General features: G+C 44.4%; 1 protein-coding gene across 11 annotated transcripts in view; it reads left to right on the top strand.

Annotated features, from left to right (window-relative positions):
- si:ch211-285f17.1 (sickle tail protein) overlaps positions 1 to 20,768 on the top strand; it is a 232,698-nt gene that overhangs the window by 173,878 nt on the left and 38,052 nt on the right. For 7 of the 11 annotated variants that reach the window (XM_041881111.2, XM_041881112.2, XM_045221196.1 and 4 more), the window contains exons 3-6: positions 5,833 to 5,913; positions 7,738 to 7,930; positions 12,867 to 13,065; positions 14,219 to 14,312. In XM_041881111.2, the coding sequence (XP_041737045.1) occupies positions 5,833 to 5,913; positions 7,738 to 7,930; positions 12,867 to 13,065; positions 14,219 to 14,312 (567 nt within the window). Of the gene's footprint in view, positions 1 to 5,832; positions 5,914 to 7,737; positions 7,931 to 8,963; positions 9,048 to 12,866; positions 13,066 to 14,218; positions 14,313 to 20,768 lie in introns of those variants that run through there. The other 4 variants (XM_041881108.2, XM_041881107.2, XM_041881113.2 and 1 more) reach the window with 2 other exon arrangements.

The raw sequence follows: 20,768 nt of genomic DNA, 5'->3' as shown, positions 1-20,768 counted from the left end.
ATTCTCTACACCACCTGATGCTTGAAGCGGTCTTAAACAAATACTAGAAAACATTACTTGTGAAGTTGCTTCTGTTTCGCAGAAATCAGCCCAGCCCCCTGGCAGCCATGGCTATATTCTCCATAAATTGGCTGCCACAGCAAGTCTTTGATAGAAGCAGTGATTATTTTTAACTATCATAATTCAATTTAATCACCACGTCTTGGCACTGTACTGTACCTCTGCTCGTCTGTCTGAAACCACGGCACACACAATCTTAAAGCAAAATGCATCATCATGATGATGTGGCAAGTGACACTTTGCTTCTTGAAAGTCCATTATCTTGAAAACTTGACTGCTGACGTGCAAAACATTTTGGGACTGTATTAAAAAATACCAAAATATCATTTTTTTGTGGATTTTTCCTTTAATGTACAGTATGTGACAGGGCCAGATGTTTAAACAGTTTTATGAATTTTTTTGTTATATCTTGGCTTTTCATCCATACATTTCTTGTGGAATATCTGATCGTTTGTAAATCCAGAACATTTTCTTCGGTTTTATGAACCAAAATGTACCTGATTAGACACATTTGAAAAGCAGTAGATGCAGTGAGGGAAAAAAGTATTTGATCCCCTGCTGATTTTGTACGTTTGTCCACTGACAAAGACATGATCAGTCTATAATTTTAATGGTAGGTTTATTTGAACAGTGAGAGACAGAATAACAACAAAGAAATCCAGAAAAACGCATGTCAAAAATGTTATGAATTGATTTGCATTTTAATGAGGGAAATAAGTATTTGACCCTCTGCAAAACATGACTTAGTACTTGGTGGCAAAACCCTTGTTGGCAATCACAGAGGTCAGACGTTTCTTGTAGTTGGCCACCAGGTTTGCACACATCTCAGGAGGGATTTTGTCCCACTCCTCTTTGCAGATCTTCTCCAAGACTTTAAGGTTTCGAGCCTGACGTTTTGCAACTCGAACCTTCAGCTCCCTCCACAGATGTTCTATGGGATTAAGGTCTGGAGACTGGCTAGGCCACTCCAGGACCTTAATGTGCTTATTCTTGAGCCACTCCTTTGTTGCCTTGGCCGTGTGTTTTGGGTCATTATCATGCTGGAATACCCATCCACGACCCATTTTCAATGCCCTGGCTGAGGGAAGGAGGTTCTCACCCAAGATTTGACGGTACATGGCCCCGTCCATCGTCCCTTTGATGTGGTGAAGTTGTCCTGTCCCCTTAGCAGAAAAACACCCCCAAAGCATAATGTTTCCACCTCCATGGGATGGTGTTCTTGGGGTCATAGGCATCATTCCTCCTCATCCAAACACGGCGAGTTGAGTTGATGCCAAAGAGCTCGATTTTGGTCTCATCTGACCACAACACTTTCACCCAGTTCTCCTCTGAATTTCTCAGATGTTCATTGGCAAACTTCAGACGGGCCTGTATATGTGCTTTCTTGAGCAGGGGGACCTTGCGGGCGCTGCAGGATTTCAGTCCTTCACGACGTAGTGTGTTACCAATTGTTTTCTTGGTGACTATGGTCCCAGCTGCCTTGAGATCATTGACAAGATCCTCCCGTGTAGTTCTGGGCTGATTCCTCACCGTTCTCATGATCATTGCAAGGTGAGATCTTGCATGGAGCCCCAGGCCGAGGGAGATTGACAGTTATTTTGTGTTTCTTCCATTTGCGAATAATCTCACCAACTGTTGTCACCTTCTCACCAAGCTGACATCCTTGGAGAGCTCTTTGGTCTTGGACATGGTGGAGAGTTTGGAATCTGATTGATTGATTGCTTCTGTGGACAGGTGACTTTTATACAGGTAACAAACTGAGATTAGGAGCACTCCCTTTAAGAGTGTGCTCCTAATCTCAGCTCGTTACCTGTATAAAAGACATCTGGGAGCCAGAAATCTTTCTGATTGAGAGGGGGTCAAATACTTATTTCCCTAATTAAAATGCAAATCAATTTATAACATTTATGACATTCGTTTTTCTGGATTTTGTTGTTGTTATTCTGTCTCTCACCGAGTGGCGCAGTGGTCTAAGGCACTGCATCGCAGTGCTAGCTGTGCCACTAGAGATCCTGGTCCGAATCCAGGCTCTGTCGTAGCCGGCCACGACCGGGAGACCCATGGGGCGGCGCAAAATTGGCCCAGGGTAGGGGAGGGAATGGCCGGCAGGGATGTAGCTCAGTTGGTAGAGCATGGCATTTGCAATGCCAGGGTTGTGGGTTAGATTCCCACGGGGGGCCAGTATGAAAAAATGAAAAAAAAAAAAAAATATGTATTCACTAACTGTAAGTTGCTCTGGATAAGAGCGTCTGCTAAATGACTAAAATGTAATGTAAAATGTTCAAATAAACCTACCATTAAAATTATAGACTGATCATTTCTTTGTCAGTGGGCAAACGTACAAAATCAGCAGGGGATCAAATACTTTTTTCCCTCACTGTACACCCACCACTGGCATTGTGCACACGTGTACACAGACCTGACTTTTATCTTTGATGGCAGCACGTCAGACCGCTGTCCCATGAATGACAGTAGTAGGGTGTCCTGGATACAGGTCAGCTTTCCTGGAACAAAGAAAAAAGAGTCAGAGAATACACACACGCACCCACACACACACACAAAGTAAAATGCTACTATACAAAATATACATTTAGCTAAATCAGTACAGAGCCAGTAAAACAAATGTATAGCAGCTAAACCAGTTGACGCTTACATTTGACGGAGCTAGAATAATAAAGACATTTATTAAAAAAGGAATGTATTCGATGTCATTGAGTATAACAAAACATCAGATATCCAACACCTTTATGTGCGGCAAAGCCCAATGGACACTGCCTCGGGAAACCATTTTGGAAAGAAAACGAGAACAATGGAGAAACTGCAACTCAAAGGCACGCCCAAGTGTTTTTTTTTATACCGCATGATTCAGAATTCATTCTTCTGTAAAGACTTTGAAGTCAGGTGAAAACAGAACATGTTCTCATGGAATAATAGAATAATTATATTAAATTAAATTAAATTACCTGAATGTGTTTGATTAATTTCTTCCCGAAGGTCATAATCATTTGCCTGGCTACCCAGACTCCTTGCTCCGGCCAAACGCTACGCCACGCCCACGGACGTTAGTTTCTTCTCCACAATGAGTCTGGATCTGAGTACCTCCCTGACCCTTAACTGAACACATTCAGGGCCATCTGATTGGTCCAGAAACCGATGGGTTGGGCCAGAGCGAGAACACATATGGGTAAAGGGGCGGCTTGAAAATGTGTAATTGGCTTTGAGAGTCTGATTGGTTAGAGACGATCCAATCGCTGATGACTTTGTTTTGTACATCGCCCCTTGTCACCACTAATGACTTTAATGATGGCAGTCTCAGACTAAAGTATTTATCGAAAGTCAGAGAAGGGGAAGAAATCCAGGGATTTTCTAACTTTTTGAGGCCAGGACCCCTTTTGTGATAGAAAATCTATCAGAACACAGCTCAAGTGAGATAACAATAGCATACAAGGAGTTTTACTATGACTTCGGCAGTGCATGGCCCGGACGAACCAACTCTCGGGCCCTGGGAAGGAACATTTTAAAGGCCCGCCTCTTGGCATCGGCAATATTTCAAGCAAATGTTCTGCAATTCTACACATTTTGCCATGAGGCAGAGAGAACAATTTGCAGTTTTAAAACTTGAATTACAGTGCATTTATGTAAAAACGTTATACAAAAAATAGTATTGAGTTGAAATTGATAGTGTGGAGACCTCCCGGGCCCATGTTGCCCAGGGCCTGTGAGCCTCCCGGGCCCATGTTGCCCAGGGTTAATAACATACATTTTAGACTAATAATATTACATTGTATTTTATTACACCCTCTAAACTTATTCCACCGATCCCTTGGCCAGAATTAGTTTAATAAGTTATTAGTAATATTCATTAAAAAAATGAAACGTAATAATAATAATAATAATATGCCATTTAGCAGACGCTTTTATCCAAAGCGACTTACAGTCATGCGTGCATACATTTTTGTGTATGGGTGGTCCCGGGGATCGAACCCACTACCTTGGCGTTACAAGCGCCGTGGTCTACCAGCTGAGCTACAGAGTAAAACATTTTTGGGGAGATCTGGCCACGGGCCCCCTGCAGTACCACTTTGAGAACCCCTGACATAATCATCAGCATTGAAGTACTTCAGTCAATTTTCTTATATATTTGTTGTATTAATTTCACTGTAACTTCTACATATCTTCACAAGTGAACATTGTATTTCTGTCTGTATGACACTGGCTCACTTCTCAGTGCCATGTGTTCACACTTTTCACGTCTGTTGTGCAGTAAATGATCTACATATGAAAAGATACTCAGTGTTAAAATAGTAGGTGTGCTATGGTTACACTTGATTGTCATAGCTAACTAAGCCACACAGAGTGATATGTGGAATTTAGGTCTCTCCTCCCAGCCATGACCGGGTCAACATAGTCGATGTGTCTATCAGCAGGTTGGCGGTTGTAATCATAGGTTAAACTGTGGTTTTCAGTTTTCTGTAGCCATGACAGGAAGTTGTTTCAGCAGGAAAAGGAAGTGGCTTTTCTGGGATAGAGGGGTGCCAAATGGAGCACCTGCCAGAGAGAGAGAGAGAGAGAGAGAGAGAGAGAGAGAGAGAGAGTGTGTGTGTGTGTGTGTGTGTGTGTGTGTGTGTGTGTGTGTGGGGGGGAATAACCTGCTAAGCTCATCCGATGGACACCTCATCATTTGGTGTTAAGTGTGTAAACCTCATTACCACTATCCCCAGGGAGGTGGTAGGTCTAGCTGCCATTTTATCTACATAATACAATCACACTGAAGAGCCTTGATTGTCTCAAGCATCTCGCTCCATTTTGCTCAGCCTCAGTATGTATTCTACCACGTGTCACAACATGTGCTGTCCACATTGCTGTAACACTGCCTGGGTTTCAGAGTAGCCTGGTACTGTATCTACCTCAACATAATTGGGTAAACTCATAAATAATGAAATTTCACTCATAAATAATGACATTTCACTCATAAATAATTACAATTCGGTTCAACTTACCCAGCATGTATCATGGTTTCGGATGACACGTCAACTGAACCTGACCCTCCACATGACTCTCTCATCCTGGGCCATGCATATAAAGGACCTGAACTATCTACTCACTATACATGGAGTAAGCATATTCTAGTAGAGTTGGTATTCCCAGTGCTCAGTCAGCATGCCAAATTACACCCTATTCCCTTTAAAGTGCACTACCTTTTGACCAGATATGGCCAGAGGATGCTGCTGCTGTGTCAGGTGACAGGTCCCGCCTGTGGTGGTGACACTGAAGGTGACACGTCTTATCAACTCAACAATATCATACGATGACTCAGCACTGAGCTAGTCTGGAGAATAATGAGGGCGATAGTGAGAAGAGTGATGACTATCAAAACAATCATACAGCTATTTATAGCAAGGGATTAGACTGTTGTTTATGTTAGATCTACTTGAGAACAGAAACTGCACGGTACAGTATCATCTCACTCAAAAATGAGATTATCTCACACATATTGCACACACAGAAGCATTTCTGATTGCGATAATTTCTGTTCTGTTCTGTTCTGTCCACATTGCTGTGTTTCTTGATATGTTGGATGACCATCTGCCTTTCCTCAACCTCTCCCTTTCCCCACTTTTCTCTCTCTCTCTCTCTCTCTCTCTCTCTCTCTCTCTCTCTCTCTCTCTCTCTCTCTCTCTCTCTCTCTCTCTCTCTCTCTCTCTCTCTCTCTCTCTCTCTCTCTCTCTCTCTCTCTCTCTCTCTCTCTCTCTCTCTCTCTCCCCCCATCAGTCCTTACAGGGCATGTTGTCTTCTCTCCATTCTGAGCTTGACATTCAGAGGTACTTGCTGAAAATCCAATTGCCCCACACAGTTAGTCTGCCTTTTATCTTATCTGCATCATGCCTTGGCATGTGGCACTGTCTGCATCACAACTAACCCATGGGTGTGTGTGTGTGTGCTGACATCTCCTGCTCTCTCCACATCCCCTCACCTGATATATGTACTCCTGCCAAAGACACTGTCCACATTAGTCAAAGGGCCAGGGGGTATATCCAGCACACCCAAATTACTGCCCCACCCCTTCCCCTCTCTCCCCACCACCCCACACTCACCATCACCTTTCAGAGTGCTTTGTGTGTGTGTTTTCTGTGTTGATGCGTGTGCGCGTGCATATGTGTGAGTCTGTGTGTGTGTGTGTGTGTGTGTGTATGCAATGATTGTGTAGTTAACCTGGCTGTGTCCATGGAGCCATTAGCTTGATAAAGGGCTCTCTGTGTACTGTCTTCTCCATGTTAGTCACACTGTCACCCTGGCACAGATCACCTTACAACACTACCAAGATCCTCAATGAGCTCCACAGTCTCTATTACTCTGCCAAGCCCACAGGACTGCCTCCCTGGTGGACTCATTGGTGGCTTTAATCACCCTCACTACACCCTTTTCCCTTGATTGTTGTGCGAAGCTTGAAAAAGATCTCTGACCGAAAAAATTGTGTGTGCTGGAGGTATTTGCATTTTTTCTACAATGTCGATTTTGGGGCTGTAACTACCTGCACTACAAGCAAAAAAAGCATGGTAGTGTGCGTGTTAACCCTTCACTAAAGTTGTGTGAAGCTTATCAAGAGAGAAACATGCATGATAAGGCTTAGGGACCACTTGTCTTGGGGGTTTTAGCAACTGCGACATGGAAAATCATAGTGTGAAAATACAGCAAGGAGTGTCTTATCTGCATTATGCCTGGGCATGTGGCTCTGTCTGCATCCCAACTAACCTGTGTGTGAGTGTGTGTGTGCTGGTGCTGACCTCTCCTGCCCTCTCCACCTCCCGTCACCTGATCTGTGTACTCCTGCCATAAACACTGTCCACATTAATCAAAGGGCCAGGGGAGGGATACGCAGCACACCAAAATTACACCCAAATTACTGTCCCCCCTTGTTTTTTTGCAACTGCGAAAATCATAGTGTGTGTGCTTGTGTGAAATATAGCAGGGAGTGTCTGTGTGTCTGCTATCTGCATTGATGCAAACAATTGACACCCAAATAGACTAGGATGCATGACTGGAAGTCACAAAATGGCACTGGGGTATTCATTGTGTTAACATTGTAGTTAAAAAGCTTCTCTTTCTCTTAAAGCTGCAATGTGTAACTTTTTGGGCGACCTGACCAAATCCACATAGAAAAGTGAGTTATAGATCTGTCATTCTCATTGAATGCAAGTCTAAGAAGCAGTATATATGTTCTATGTGCGCTATTTCTATGCTTCCCGTTCTTTTACTTTCAGTTTTGTACACCAGCTTCAAACAGCTGAAAAGACAATATTTTTGATTATGGAAAAGATAGCGGTTTAGATGGTAGAATGAGGCGAACTATTAGAATTTTAGCAACCAGGAAATGACGGAGGGATTTCTGCATAGTGCAGCTTTAGAAAAAAGCATTAACACTATTGTGTGGTTCAGATGGCTTTGTTGGTTGAAGAATGGTGCTTGCAGCACAGAGTTGTGGTGGCTTTGATGGACAAAAGTGTCCTATAACTCAGGATAATAATTGTGTTTCAGTTTGTGTTAGTTTCCTATGTAGGGTTGCAATATTCCGGTAACTTCTGGAAATTTGGGGAAAGTTACCAGAGTTTTTCCAACCCTATTCCTGTGTATCATGATCCCTCTAATTGACCGTATATCTCCTCTTCTCCCCTCCAGAGCAGAAGCCCTGCGCACGGCCCCAGCAGCTCCATTGTAGGGGAGCAGCCTGAGCACCTCTCCCTGGCCTCTCTGGAGTCTCTGGAAACCATGTCAGAGGCTGATGCCCACACCGCCTTTACCAGAGGCAGCCGCTCCCGTGCCAGCCTGCCTGTAGTGCGCTCCACCAACCAAACCAGGGACCGCTCGCTAGGTAGGGGACCGCAACACGACCACACTGTGATTATAAGGCTATTAACCACAACTAGACCAATGACTGCTAGCTCTTTCTTAAAAACACACACACACACACAAACATACACACACACACAAACATACTTTGCCCCTCCCCCCTGCTTTGCCTGCTTGCTGCTAGCCTTAATTTGAATTAATTTCCTTAGCATAGCGAGATTACAGAATCCTCCAACAAATACCATCCTGTTTAACACACACACAAACACACACACAGACACGCACACACGCACACACTGTTATTGACAGGATTAGAAATGGGGTTTGTTAACAACGCAGAGGGCACTTCATTTGCATCAATATGACAAACGCCTTCAGTTGTGTAGAGTTGTATTAATATGCTGCTGCATAGCTTTGGCAATGCCACAGTGCTACTTCTAAGAGATAGTCATTTAACTTTGCTGAACTAAACATGTAATCAGCCTCTGAGCCTCACAGGATACGGCTTCTTAAAATGCTTATTTGAAAATGTAAGCAGAGGACACACATCTTAGTTTAATGTGACTTTAGGTTGACTCATCTCATTTACTTCAAGTGCCTTTAAATGAGTTGTTCACATATGGGTAGCACACCCCTTTGACCAACAGGAAGTCATTTTGCATGCTGTTCTGTGCCAAAAGTGGCGTCTTGCTTAGGTTGAGATGCTGAATTGCAGACATTGTACATAAACATCTCCAAGAATATATGACCGCACACACAGGCATGTGTACACACACACACACACAGCAGGATAATGCATTATGCCAGCAGAGTGGGTTATGGGGTGATGAAGGGGGTGGAGAAAAGAGAGCATATTACCCAGCATTCCTCTGGTGGCCCCCTGGTTGCTGATCTTGGGTCAGCTTTTCATTTTCCCCACTAATGGTTAAGGTTAGGATTGGGGAGGGGAAGCTGATCCTAAATCTGTACCTAGGGGAAGCTTCACCCCAGAGCCTCCCCCCCACACACAGTCGTGTCCCCAGAGACATCTGGTCTTCCTTAAGAGCCCTGTGCCGGTAGAAGTAGTGCCTTCAGTCAGAAGACTCCTTAACACAACATTGGAGCTACAGTAGCTGACATCTTGGAATTACTCTATTCAAGTGAGTTTCTCTATTCTCTTTATGTTACTTATAGCTGATGTGTAGTAGTGATACAAAATATTTATACTACAGTCTTGTAGCAGTTGTTTTGGGAGATCTGTTAGATATATATGTATTGCTGTACTGTGTTTTATATTGTAGAAGAGAGGGAAATAAAGAACTCTATTTATGCTGCATTTGAAATGAACGTAATTGAAGGTGATTGGGTTCCATTTGGAGATGCATAAGAGCAGAGTCTGGAATAGGATCTGACTGTCATAAAACCTAGCAAGCCCTGGAAACTAAGTCTGCGTCCCAAATGTCACCCTGTTCCCTTTATAGTGTGCTACTTTTGACCAAGGCCCATAGGTCTCTGGTCAAAAGTAGTGCACTGTATAGGGAATAGGGTGCCATTTGGGATGCAGACAAAGTATGTTCTCCTCTGACCATTTGCTGTGCAGCCACGCCATTTGGTTCTGATTTAGAGAGTGAAAGAAGACAATCAGAGGCCACATGCAGTCCTGCAATCCGACTCCGTACTAGAAGTTAGCCATCCAAAGTCTCAGGAGCTAATTAAAGTTTTTATTTCATTCCATGTATAATAGAATATGAAGCCAAGTGTGTGTCCCAAATGGCACCATATTCCTTATATAGTCCCTATGGGCGCTGGTCAAAAATAGTACACTATTGTGTGGCCTGTGTGGTCCAGCGGTTACAGCCGCTGACCTCGGCACATATGTATGCCAGAGTCGGCATGGGTTTGAATACTGCCCTTTGACTCACCCTATTCTTTCCAACACTTTACTATCTCTTCAATCAATCTCAAAAAGGACTGGGACTGCCCCACTCCTTAAAAAATGCCTTTATTTTGTGTGGACGCACAACCAGTCATTGAATAACACACGTCGTATTAGGAGGGTCTGCGTGGTCATTCATCTAAATGAAAAGCCAGGCTTGTACTGCTAATATAACAATTCACTAAGGAGGAGTGAGTTAGATCAAAACAGACTTTGTTAAGTTGTTACTAGACAATCCTAGTAGAGCCATAGATGTATGTGCCATAGAGTGGCTCAGCACCTTTATTTCCCGGATTTGTCCTCCCTCTCTTTAAAAGAGCCTGTAGGATGTTTTATTACAGTGGCTTGCGAAAGTATTCACCACCCTTGGCATTTTTCCTATTTTGTTGCCTTACAACCTGGAATTTAAATGGATTTTTGGGGGGTTTGTATCATTTGATTTACACAACATGCCTACCACTTTGAAGATGCAAAATATTTTTGGGGGTGAAACAAACAAGAAATAACAGAAAACTTGAGCGTGCATAACTATTCACCCCGCAAAAGTCAATACTTTGTAGAGCCACCTTTTGCAGCAATTACAGTTGCAAGTATCTTGGGGTATGTCTCTATAAGCTTGGCACATCTAGCCACTGGGATTTTTGCCCATTCTTCAAGGCAAAATTGCTCCAGCTCCTTCAAGTTGGATGGGTTCCGCTGGTGTACAGCAATCTTTAAGTCATACCACAGATTCTCAATTGGATTGAGGTCTTGGTTTTGACTAGGCCATTCCAAGACATTTAAATGTTTCCACTTAAACCACTCGAGTGTTGCTTTAGCAGTATGCTTAGGGTCATTGTCCTGCTGGAAGGTGAACCTCCGTCCCAGTCTCAAATCTCTGGAAGAAGAATTTCCCTGTATTTAGCGGCATCCATAATTCCTTCAATTCTGGCCAGTTTCCCAGTCCCTGCCGATGAAAACATCCCCACAGCATGATGCTGCCACCACCATGCTTCACTGTGGGGATGGTGTTCTCGGGGTGATGAGAGGTGTTGGGTTTTCGCCAGACATAGCATTTTCCTTGATGGCCAAAAAGCTCAATTTTAGTGTCATCTGACCAGAGTACCTTCTTCCATATGTTTGGGGAGTCTCCCACATGCCTTTTGGCCAATGGCTTTTTTCTGGCCGCTCTTCCGTAAAGCCCAGCTCTGTGGCGTGTACGGCTTAAAGTGGTCCTATGGACAGATACTCCAATCTCCGCTGTGGAGCTTTGCAGCTCCTTCAGGGTTATCTTTGGTCTCATTGTTTCCTCTCTGATTAATGCCCTCCTTGCCTGGTACGTGAGTGTTGGTGGGCAGCCCTCTCTTGGCAGGTTTGTTGTGGTGCCATATTCTTTCAATATTTTAATAATGTTAATAATCATTTCACTTCACCAATTTGGACTATTTTGTGTATGTCCATTACATGAAATCCAAATAAAAATCAATTTAAATTACACGTTGTAATGCAACAAAATAGGAAAAATGCCAAGGGGGATGAATACTTTTGCAAGGCACTGAATATTATTGGAAACATCTGGTTGTTTTTACTGGTCCGCTCCTTTTATGGAGCCACTGCAAGTTAGTAAAAGCTCCTCTCTATCAGTATACACTACATACAGTACCTGTACCGAGGAGGACCGGTGAGAAAATGCATAGGCTTGCGTCCCAAATAGCACCCTATTCCATATAGTGCTCAACTTTTGACCAGAGTCCTATTGCGTACACATAGAAATGAGTGACGGATCCTAAATGATACACAATGTGTACTGTATGTACCCTGTTGTATACAGGAAGCTCTTATTTCAGTGATTATAAGCTGTGTATTTGTTATAATACGTCAGATGATGAGGCTTTGACTAGAAAACAAGATACAAAGTCAAGCTCACAGGCTTCTTTATTTGCACTGTCCTGTATGGACATATAACATGTTTAAAGCAGTCAAGTTGTCAAGCTCCAAGTCTTTTGAAAATGTATGTTTTTGTCTGTGGGCAAGGGTGTGTTGTGTGTGAGAGGGTGTAATGTATTTCATATGCTTTGGTGAAGTGCAGTACAGAAGCCACACCCAGAGTTCAGGAGTTCAGTGTCTTGTCTGTTTGATGCTTTGCTGATGCTCACCCTTCCCACCCACAACACACAGCCACAGCCCTCTCCCTTCCCCATCCCACATCAACCTCACCCTCACACAACCCACAGCCACAGCCCTCTCCCTTCCCCATCCCACATCAACCTCACCCTCACACAACCCACAGCCACAGCCCTCTCCCTTCCCCATCCCACATCAACCTCACCCTCACACAACCCACAGCCACAGCCCTCTCCCTTCCCCATCCCACATCAACCTCACCCTTCCCACCCACAACACACAGCCACAGCCCTCTCCCTTCCCCATCCCACATCAACCTCACCCTCACACAACCCACATGACTTACGAACTGCATAAGCACACGTACCGTATGCACCCGCCGGCATGCACACATACACACCAATGCTTATAGTTTTATGGGTCTTTAGCTTTATCACCACTATCTCAATTCTCATTTTAATTACAATAAAGATATTGTAGTTACTCATTGTAAATACAGTAAAGATATTATAGTTACTCATTGTAAATACAGTAAAGATATTATAGTTACTCATTGTAAATACAGTAAAGATATTATAGTTACTCATTGTAAATACAGTATAGATATTATAGTTAATCATTGTAAATACAGTAAAGGTAGTATTTGTGCTTTATGTCAGACTGCACATAATAGGACATGACTGCACACGATTTAGGTGGGCCCCAATACACAAAGACAAGCACCATAGTACATAAATACACAATGCATCCCAAATGGCACTCTATTCACTGGAGTTATAGGCCTAGGGGATAGGGTGCCATTTGGGACAAAGTCACTGACACAACACGGATGTGACACCTCTGTAGCTACATGGGTAAGCGCCACCAGATCATCATCAACCAATCATTAACCCCTCAGTCACCCTCCATTAACCCCCTCACCTCCCTCTCTTCTCCCCAGGTGTGCTGTACCTGCAGTACGGAGACGAGACCAAGCAGATCCGGATGCCCAATGAAATCACCAGTGGAGACACCATCAGGGCTCTGTTTGTGAGTGCCTTCCCCCAGCAGCTCACCATGAAGATGCTGGAGTCTCCCAGTGTGGCTGTCTATGTCAAAGACGACATGAGGAACATGTACTACGAGCTCACCGACGTCAGGTAAATGGGTGTGTTTTTTTTGTCCAGTACCAGTGGAAAGTTCAACTGTGGACGATTTCATGTGTTTTGACACGTTTCATCGCTGCTCAGTTGGCAGGACAAAAGGAACGGAAAATAACCCATAAACAGTCTTGTTTGTTCCAGAGCCGCAGATTTAAAGTGAGTGAGTGAGCTGTAGCCAAGGTGGCCACATTCTGTCTGTCTTCTCCTCTCTGTGCACTAAGTGACTCTTTGCACAGGCACATGTAGCTTTAGCATTAGTTAAGAAGTCGTCTCTGTTCTTTTGAGTTTTACAGAGGGGTATGACTCGTAAGACAACAGTGACAAGGGTTTCTTGCCCTCACAGTCATGCCCACACACAGTCACATCATCAATCACCTTCACCTAGTTAGCCCACATCCTGGTACTACATAAAATCCAACAATACATATAAGTTACTATTCAATACCCAGGACAATGAACTGACAGTGCATACAGGACCTGTTTTTACATTTACATTTTAAATATTTAAATATTTAAATGTCTGTAGAATACAGGCTTACAGCAAATGGGCGATTATACTCAATTTTAAACACAGGATTTGGGAGGATGGGCTCGTGGGGAGGATGGGCTCGTGGTAATGGCTGGAGCGCAATGAGTGGAATGGTATCATTCCATTTGCTCTGTTCCAGCCATTAGTATGAGCCATCCTCCCCTCAGCAGCCTCCTGTGATTTTGAAGGCTCAAAGGGAAAAACAAGTATTCTGGCTCTATCTCTATCTGTAGTGTTCTTGCGGTGGTGTGATGTGTACTTTGTGACTAGCTCTAACCTTTTTTATCAGGGCTGTAAAAGTGATCACATGTTCATTCCTTGCTGGCTGGCTCAGTAGTAGAGGGCACATGAGCAATAATTGACACGGAAAACAAAGACGAGATGTAGCTTTATTGATTTATTTGAGGAATACTTTTCACCGTAACACCACTGGACACGTTTTGGGCCTATTGGACACAACACCATGATGGCTCATTACAGCCAGTACATCAGACTGTGGACTGTGTATGACATAGACATGTCAGCGTGTACGCCAATGTCTGGGTATAGGGGACCGCTGTCCAATAGTGATATATTCTGGGCTCCTCATTTCCCTCTGGACGTTTCTCCCTCCCCCTACAGGAATATCACGGATCACTCCTGCCTGAAGGTGTACCACAAGGACCCAGCACAGGCCTTCAGTCACGGCCCCAGACCCACCAACGTTGACACCAGGGTGAGTACTGACCCATCTGAGGAGCATCTATACTGGGATACTGAACCAGGTGAGCCCCTGGTCTAACCTCGGGCTAGCAGGGCATCTGGAGGGTTTACAGCAGATAGAACCAGCTCCATCCTGGACCCAGACTTACTGTAGGGTAAACCTGTCAACAGATGACAGGATGATATGGTTCAGTCTTCCTTATTGCATTCCTGTCTGGACAAAGGAAGAAGTGAGTCTAATTACTAAGTCCACACCTGCTGTGGTGCTTGTGTAAAAAAGGTACATTTATTTATTACAGGTATTATTATTTGCAACATGCTAGCCGTTCCCACAGAAACAGCTCCAGTAGGGAATAGGCCAGTCTAGTTAGTCTAATGTACAAATAACACTGTCTATGGGGGCCCTCCCTATCCTACCCTCACCTATCCTCCCCTCTCCTCTCTCTTAATAATCCCTGTTCTTCTCCTAACCTCCCTTATTCACCCTCCTTCCCCACATCCTCCCTCTATCCTCCCCTCCCCTCTTCTCTTCTCTCCTGTCCTCCCTCTCATCCCTCCCTCTCAGCGTCTGGGTAGCGGAATGCCTCCCTACCTCCCCCCTTCTTCCTTAATCTGTTTATGGGGGGGATCTTCCGTTCTCCGTGCCTAATTTCGGGGGGATCGAGGGAGCCTTGTGTGTGCCTTAGTGCAGCTTGCCGAAAGGAATTGAACTCCATTCACAAGGCTTTTCCTTTCTTCTCAAAATCTCCTGCTAATCTCCCACAAGGCTGCTGCCTCCTGTTGGTTTCCTGCTGATGTAGCGGAACTAAAGTGCAAAGACCTCATTCCTTGTGTGTTCCTCCCCAAATCCTTTCTGGTCAACTGACCCCTGTCCTCCCTAATCCTCTCCGATGCTTTATCTATCTAGCTGAGAGAAGTCTCCATGTGACCAAAATAGCTTTTTACCACCTGAGGAACATTGCCAAGGTGCGGCTGTTTCTCTCTCAGGCTGATACAGAGAGACTCATCCCTGCTTTTATTACAAGCAGGCTTGACTACTGTAATGCTCTCCTGTCTGGTCTACCCAAGAAAGCCATTGGTCAACTGCAAAACATACAGAATGCTGCAGCACGGGTACTGACCAAGACCAGACAGAGAGCACACATTATGCCGGTTTTAAGGTCTCTGCACTGGCTGCCTGTGAATTTTATTATATTGGTTTTTAAATCAATCCATGATTGTGCACCCCAATACATGTCAGACATGCTTTTGAGTTATGTACCCCGTAGGTCCCTCAGGTCTTCTGGCACTGGCATTTTAACTATCCCAAAGCCTAGGACAAAGAGGCAAGGAGAGGCAAGGAAAGGCATCCTTTAGTTACTATGCCCCTAGCCTCTGGAATAGCCTGCCAGAGAACCTGAGGGGGGCCGAAACTGTCGACATTTTTAAAAGAGATCTTAAAACACCTTTTTTGCTTTGCTTTTCCTTAGGGCGCTTTTTAGTCATTCAGTTGTTATTGTTATTCTTATATTATACGACTCCAGGAGACCTATGGGCATTGTTTTTCACACACATGCACACGCACTCACACGCACACCCAAATACACACACACAAAGGTTTGAGTTTATTTGTTCTGGTCAGGCACTGGTGTATGATTGAGATGAAGTTGCCTGTCTCTTTAAAGGCCAGGGAAACTGCCTTGTTGTTTTTTGAATCACAGATTATCCCTTTAACACAGACCATATGAGTTAGGCTATGGACTTTGATCTCATCAGAGCCAGCAAATATGACACTGGCAATATTGACAAAGGCAATCTGGGTTTCAAAAAGCAACAAAGCGGTTATATTCTTCAAGAATCAATGTATTTATTTAAAAGTCAAAAAATGGATGTACCAATCACAGATTTCAGGACCTGCTCATGAAGTGATACAGCTATAATTCTGTATAGTATCCTGAAAACTGGCGGCAGATAGCTTAGTGGTTAAGAGCGTTGTGCCAGTAACCGAAAGGTCGCTGGTTCTAATCCCTGAGCCGACTAGGTGAAAAATCTATCGATGTGCCCTTGAGCAAGGCACTTAACCCTAATTGCTCTGGATAAAAGTGTCTGCTAAAATGTAAATACACTGCTCAAAAAAAGAAAGGGAACACTTAAACAACACAATGTAGCTCCAAGTCAATCACACTTCTGTGAAATCAAACTGTCCACTTAGGAAGCAACACTGATTGACAATACATTTCACATGCTGTTGTGCAAATGGAATAGACAACAGGTGGAAATTATAGGCAATTAGCAAGACACCCCCAATAAAGGACTGGTTTGCAGGTGGTGACCACAGACCACTTCTCAGTTCCTATGCTTCCTGGCTGATGTTTTGTTCACTTTTGAATGCTGGCGGTGCTTTCACTCTAGTGTTAGCATGAGACGGAGTCTACAACCCACACAAGTGGCTCAGGTAGTGCAGCTCATCCAGGATGGCACATCAATGCGAGCTGTGGCAAGAAGGTTTGCTGTGTCTGTCAGCGTAGTGTCTAGAGCATGGAGGCGCTACCAGGAGACAGGCCAGTACATCAGGAGACGTGGAGGAGGCCGTAGGAGGGCAACAACCCAGCAGCAGGACTGCTACCTCCGCCTTTGCGCAAGGAGGAGCAGGAGGAGCACTGCCAGAGCCCTGCAAAATGACCTCCAGCAGGCCACAAATGTGCATGTGTCTGCTCAAACGGTCAGAAACAGACTCCATGAGGGTGGTATGAGGGCCCGACATCCACAGGTGGGGGTTGTGCTTACAGCCCAACACCGTGCAGGACATTTGGCATTTGCCAGAGAACACCAAGATTGGCAAATTCGCCACTGGCGCCCTGTGCTCTTCACAGATGAAAGCAGGTTCACACTGAGCACATGTGACAGACGTGACAGAGTCTGGAGACGCCGTGGAGAACGTTCTGCTGCCTGCAACACCCTGGGTTCCTCCTAATGCAAGACAATGCTAGACCTCATGTGGCTTGAGTGTGCCAGCAGTTCCTGCAAGAGGAAAGCATTGATGCTATGGACTGGCCCGCCCGTTCCCCAGACCTGAATCCAATTGAGCACATCTGGGACATCATGTCTCGCTCCATCCACCAATGCCACGTTGCACCACAGACTGTCCAGGAGTTGGCGGATGCTTTAGTCCAGGTCTGGGAGGAGATCCCTCAGGAGACCATCCGCCACCTCATCAGGAGCATGCCCAGGCATTGTAGGGAGGTCATACAGGCACGTGGAGGCCACACACACTACTGAGCCTCATTTTGACTTGTTTTAAGGACATTACATCAAAGTTGGATCAGCCTTTATGTCACGATCATCGAAGGAGGAGGACCAAGGCGCAGCGTGAAATGCAAACATACTTATTTATTTAAGTGCACACACGACAAACAAAACAACAAACGATAACGTGACGTCCTAGGTCTAACACAACCAACACGGAACAAGATCCCACAACTACTGTGGGAAAACAGCCTGTCTAAATGTGGTTCCCAATCAGAGACAACCAGCAACAGCTGACACTCGTTGCCTCTGATTGAGAACCACTCTGGCCAACATAGAAATACAACAACTAGAATCTACAACACAGAACACAAACACATAGAATCTACACACCCTGGCTCAACATATAGAGTCCCCCGGGCCAGGGTGTGACACTTTAGTGTGGTTTTCCACTTTAATTTTGAGGGTGACTCCAAATCCAGACCTCCATGGGTTGATACATTTGATTTCCATTGATAATTTTTGTGTGATTTTGTTGTCAGCACATTCAACTATGTAAAGAAAAAAGTATTTAATTAGATTATTTCATTCATTCAGATCTAGGATGTGTTATTTTATTGTTCCCTCAATTTTTTTGAGTAGTGTATAATATAAAAAAACTAAAGTGGATTTGTAGTGGCTGGTCTGCAAATACTTTCTCTTCTTAAATTTGACAAATGAATCAAATTAGATCCATTAAAATGTTTTGCTATGATATATAATGACTGCACAATTGTTTTTATGTAATTGATCCATTAGCTTATGGCAGGTTTCCCTTTCAATACAGACTGGGCAAAGTCATATACACACTTTAATACTGAAGCGTGCAGACACACACTAAACATGCATGCACACACACACCCACACACACATACACACACACATTATGCAATCCACTTCAAATGAGCTTTCTTATCAGCTTCTTCACTGTTTAACCCTCAGGAGCAATTCCATTTTAGTGGACAAATACCTCTCTGCAGCTGCCACCACAACCTCAATTTTCTGCGACTTACGTTCCATCCCTGCAGTACAGTTGATAACCATTGCTATACAGTGGCTTGCGAAAGTATTCACCCCCTTTGGCATTTTTCCTATTTTGTTGCCTTAATTGGAATTAAACCTGGAATTAAAATGGATTTTTGGGGGGTTTGTATCATTTGATTTACACAACATGCCTACCACATTGAAGATGCAAAATATTTTTTTTGTAAAACAAAATAAGACAAAAAAACAGAAAACTTGAGCGTGCATAAATATTCACCCCCCAAAAGTCAATACTTTGTAGAGCCATCTTTTGCAGCAATTACAGCTGCAAGGGGGTATGTCTCTATAAGCTTGGCATCTCTAACCACTGGGATTTTTGCCCATTCTTCAAGGCAAAACTGCTCCAGCTCCTTCAAGTTGGATGGGTTCCGCTTGTTTACAGCAATCTTTAAGTCATACCACAGATTCTCAATTGGATTGAGGTCTGGGCTTTGACTAGGCCATTCCAAGACATTTAAATGTTTCCCCTTAAACCACTCGAGTGTTGCTTTAGCAGTATGCTTAGGGTCATTGTCCTGCTGGAAGGTGAACCTCCGTCCCAGTCTCAAATCTCTGGAAGACTGAAACAGGTTTCCCTCAAGAATTTCCCTGTATTTAGTGGCATCCATCATTCCTTCAATTCTGACCAGTTTCCCAGTCCCTGCCAATGAAAAATATCCCCACCGCATGATGCTGCTGCCACCATGCTTCACTTTGGGGATGGTGTTCTCGGGGTGATGAGAGGTGTTGGGTTTGCGCCAGACATAGCGTTTTCCTTGATGGCCAAAAAGCTCAATTTTAGTGTCATCTGACCAGAGTACCTTCTTCCATATGTTTGGGGAGTCTCTCACATGGCTTTTGGCGAACAACAAACGTGTTTGCCTATTTTTTTCTTTAAGCAATGGCTTTTTTCTGGCCACTCTTCCGTAAAGCCCAGCTCTGTGGAGTGAATGGCTTAAAGTGGTCCTATGGACAGATACTCCAATCTCCGCTGTGGAGCTTTGCAGCTCCTTCAGGGTTATCTTTGGTCTCTTTGTTGCCTCTCTGTCTGAAGCATTGGCGTTAGGTAGTTAGTAGCTACTGTGCTCGAAATGTAGCTAGCTTGTTGTTACCTGGATAGCTAACTAGACAATAGCTGGAACGACCTAGCGAACAGACGCGAACTGGCTGAGTCGATTCAGTGGCTAGCTTTGCATTTGGCTGGCTAACAGTAGCTGCTAGGGGTAAGTTATAACCTACATTTGTGTTTTGTTTTTACATACTGGTAACCAGAGTCATTCAAGGGAATTTGGGACATGGGTGACTAGTTAACGTTATCTTGGCTTTCTCTGTGTGTTCGTGCCGTGGGAGGAGGGTTTCGTTGGCAGAAAGCAATGGCTAGCTAGTATGCTAACTATTCTAGCTAACTAACTGGCTGAAAAAGTTGACGACGGACTCGCTCAAGCTGTCGGGACTAACCCAAAACTTTACACAACGTTGGACACGGACATGAATGATCTGCTTGGCGTGTTGACACACTGGTGGTTTGTTGTGGCCGAGTATTGGTGCTAAACCGTGTTGTTGGAGGCTGGCATGCTAGTTGGCTGTGGCGTCATAGGATTCGGTGCCCTGGACGGTTTTCACGGAAGAATACTGTACCAAGTTAGCTAGCTGAATAAACTAAGTTAGTCTATTCCTAGAAAACATTGAACCGCTGTAGTTTACAACAATTATAGTTTCTGAGGTGGAAGTTGGGAGAGTTATATTTGGGTGTTTCAGTGAAACGTAAGTGAGGGAGGCCCCGCTCTCTCGCTTTCCCAGATGTTTAGTTCATTTCATTCCGATCTCCTTTGCATTATTGTAGCCATTTTCTGTAGCCTGTCAACTATGCATCTGTCTATCCCTGTTCTCTCCTCTCCGCACAGGCTATACAAACGCCTCACACCGCGTGGCTGCTGCCACTCTAACCTGGTAGTCCCTGCACGCACGACCCACGTGGAGTTCCAGGTCTCCAGCAGCCTCTGGAACTGCCGTTCTGCGGCCAAAAGGCAGAGTTCATCTCAGCCTATGCTACCCTCCAGTCCCTCGACTTCTTGGCGCTGACGGAAACATGGATTACCACTGAAAACACTGCTACTCCTACTGCTCTCTCCTCGTCTGACCATGTGTTCTCGCATACCCCGAGAGCATCTGGTCAGCGGGG

The sequence above is a fragment of the Coregonus clupeaformis genome, chromosome 7, assembly GCF_020615455.1.
Source record: "Coregonus clupeaformis isolate EN_2021a chromosome 7, ASM2061545v1, whole genome shotgun sequence".
Lineage (NCBI taxonomy): Eukaryota > Metazoa > Chordata > Actinopteri > Salmoniformes > Salmonidae > Coregonus > Coregonus clupeaformis.
The sequence above is the reverse complement of the archived record's forward strand: the minus strand, read 5'-3'. Positions and strand labels throughout refer to the sequence as shown.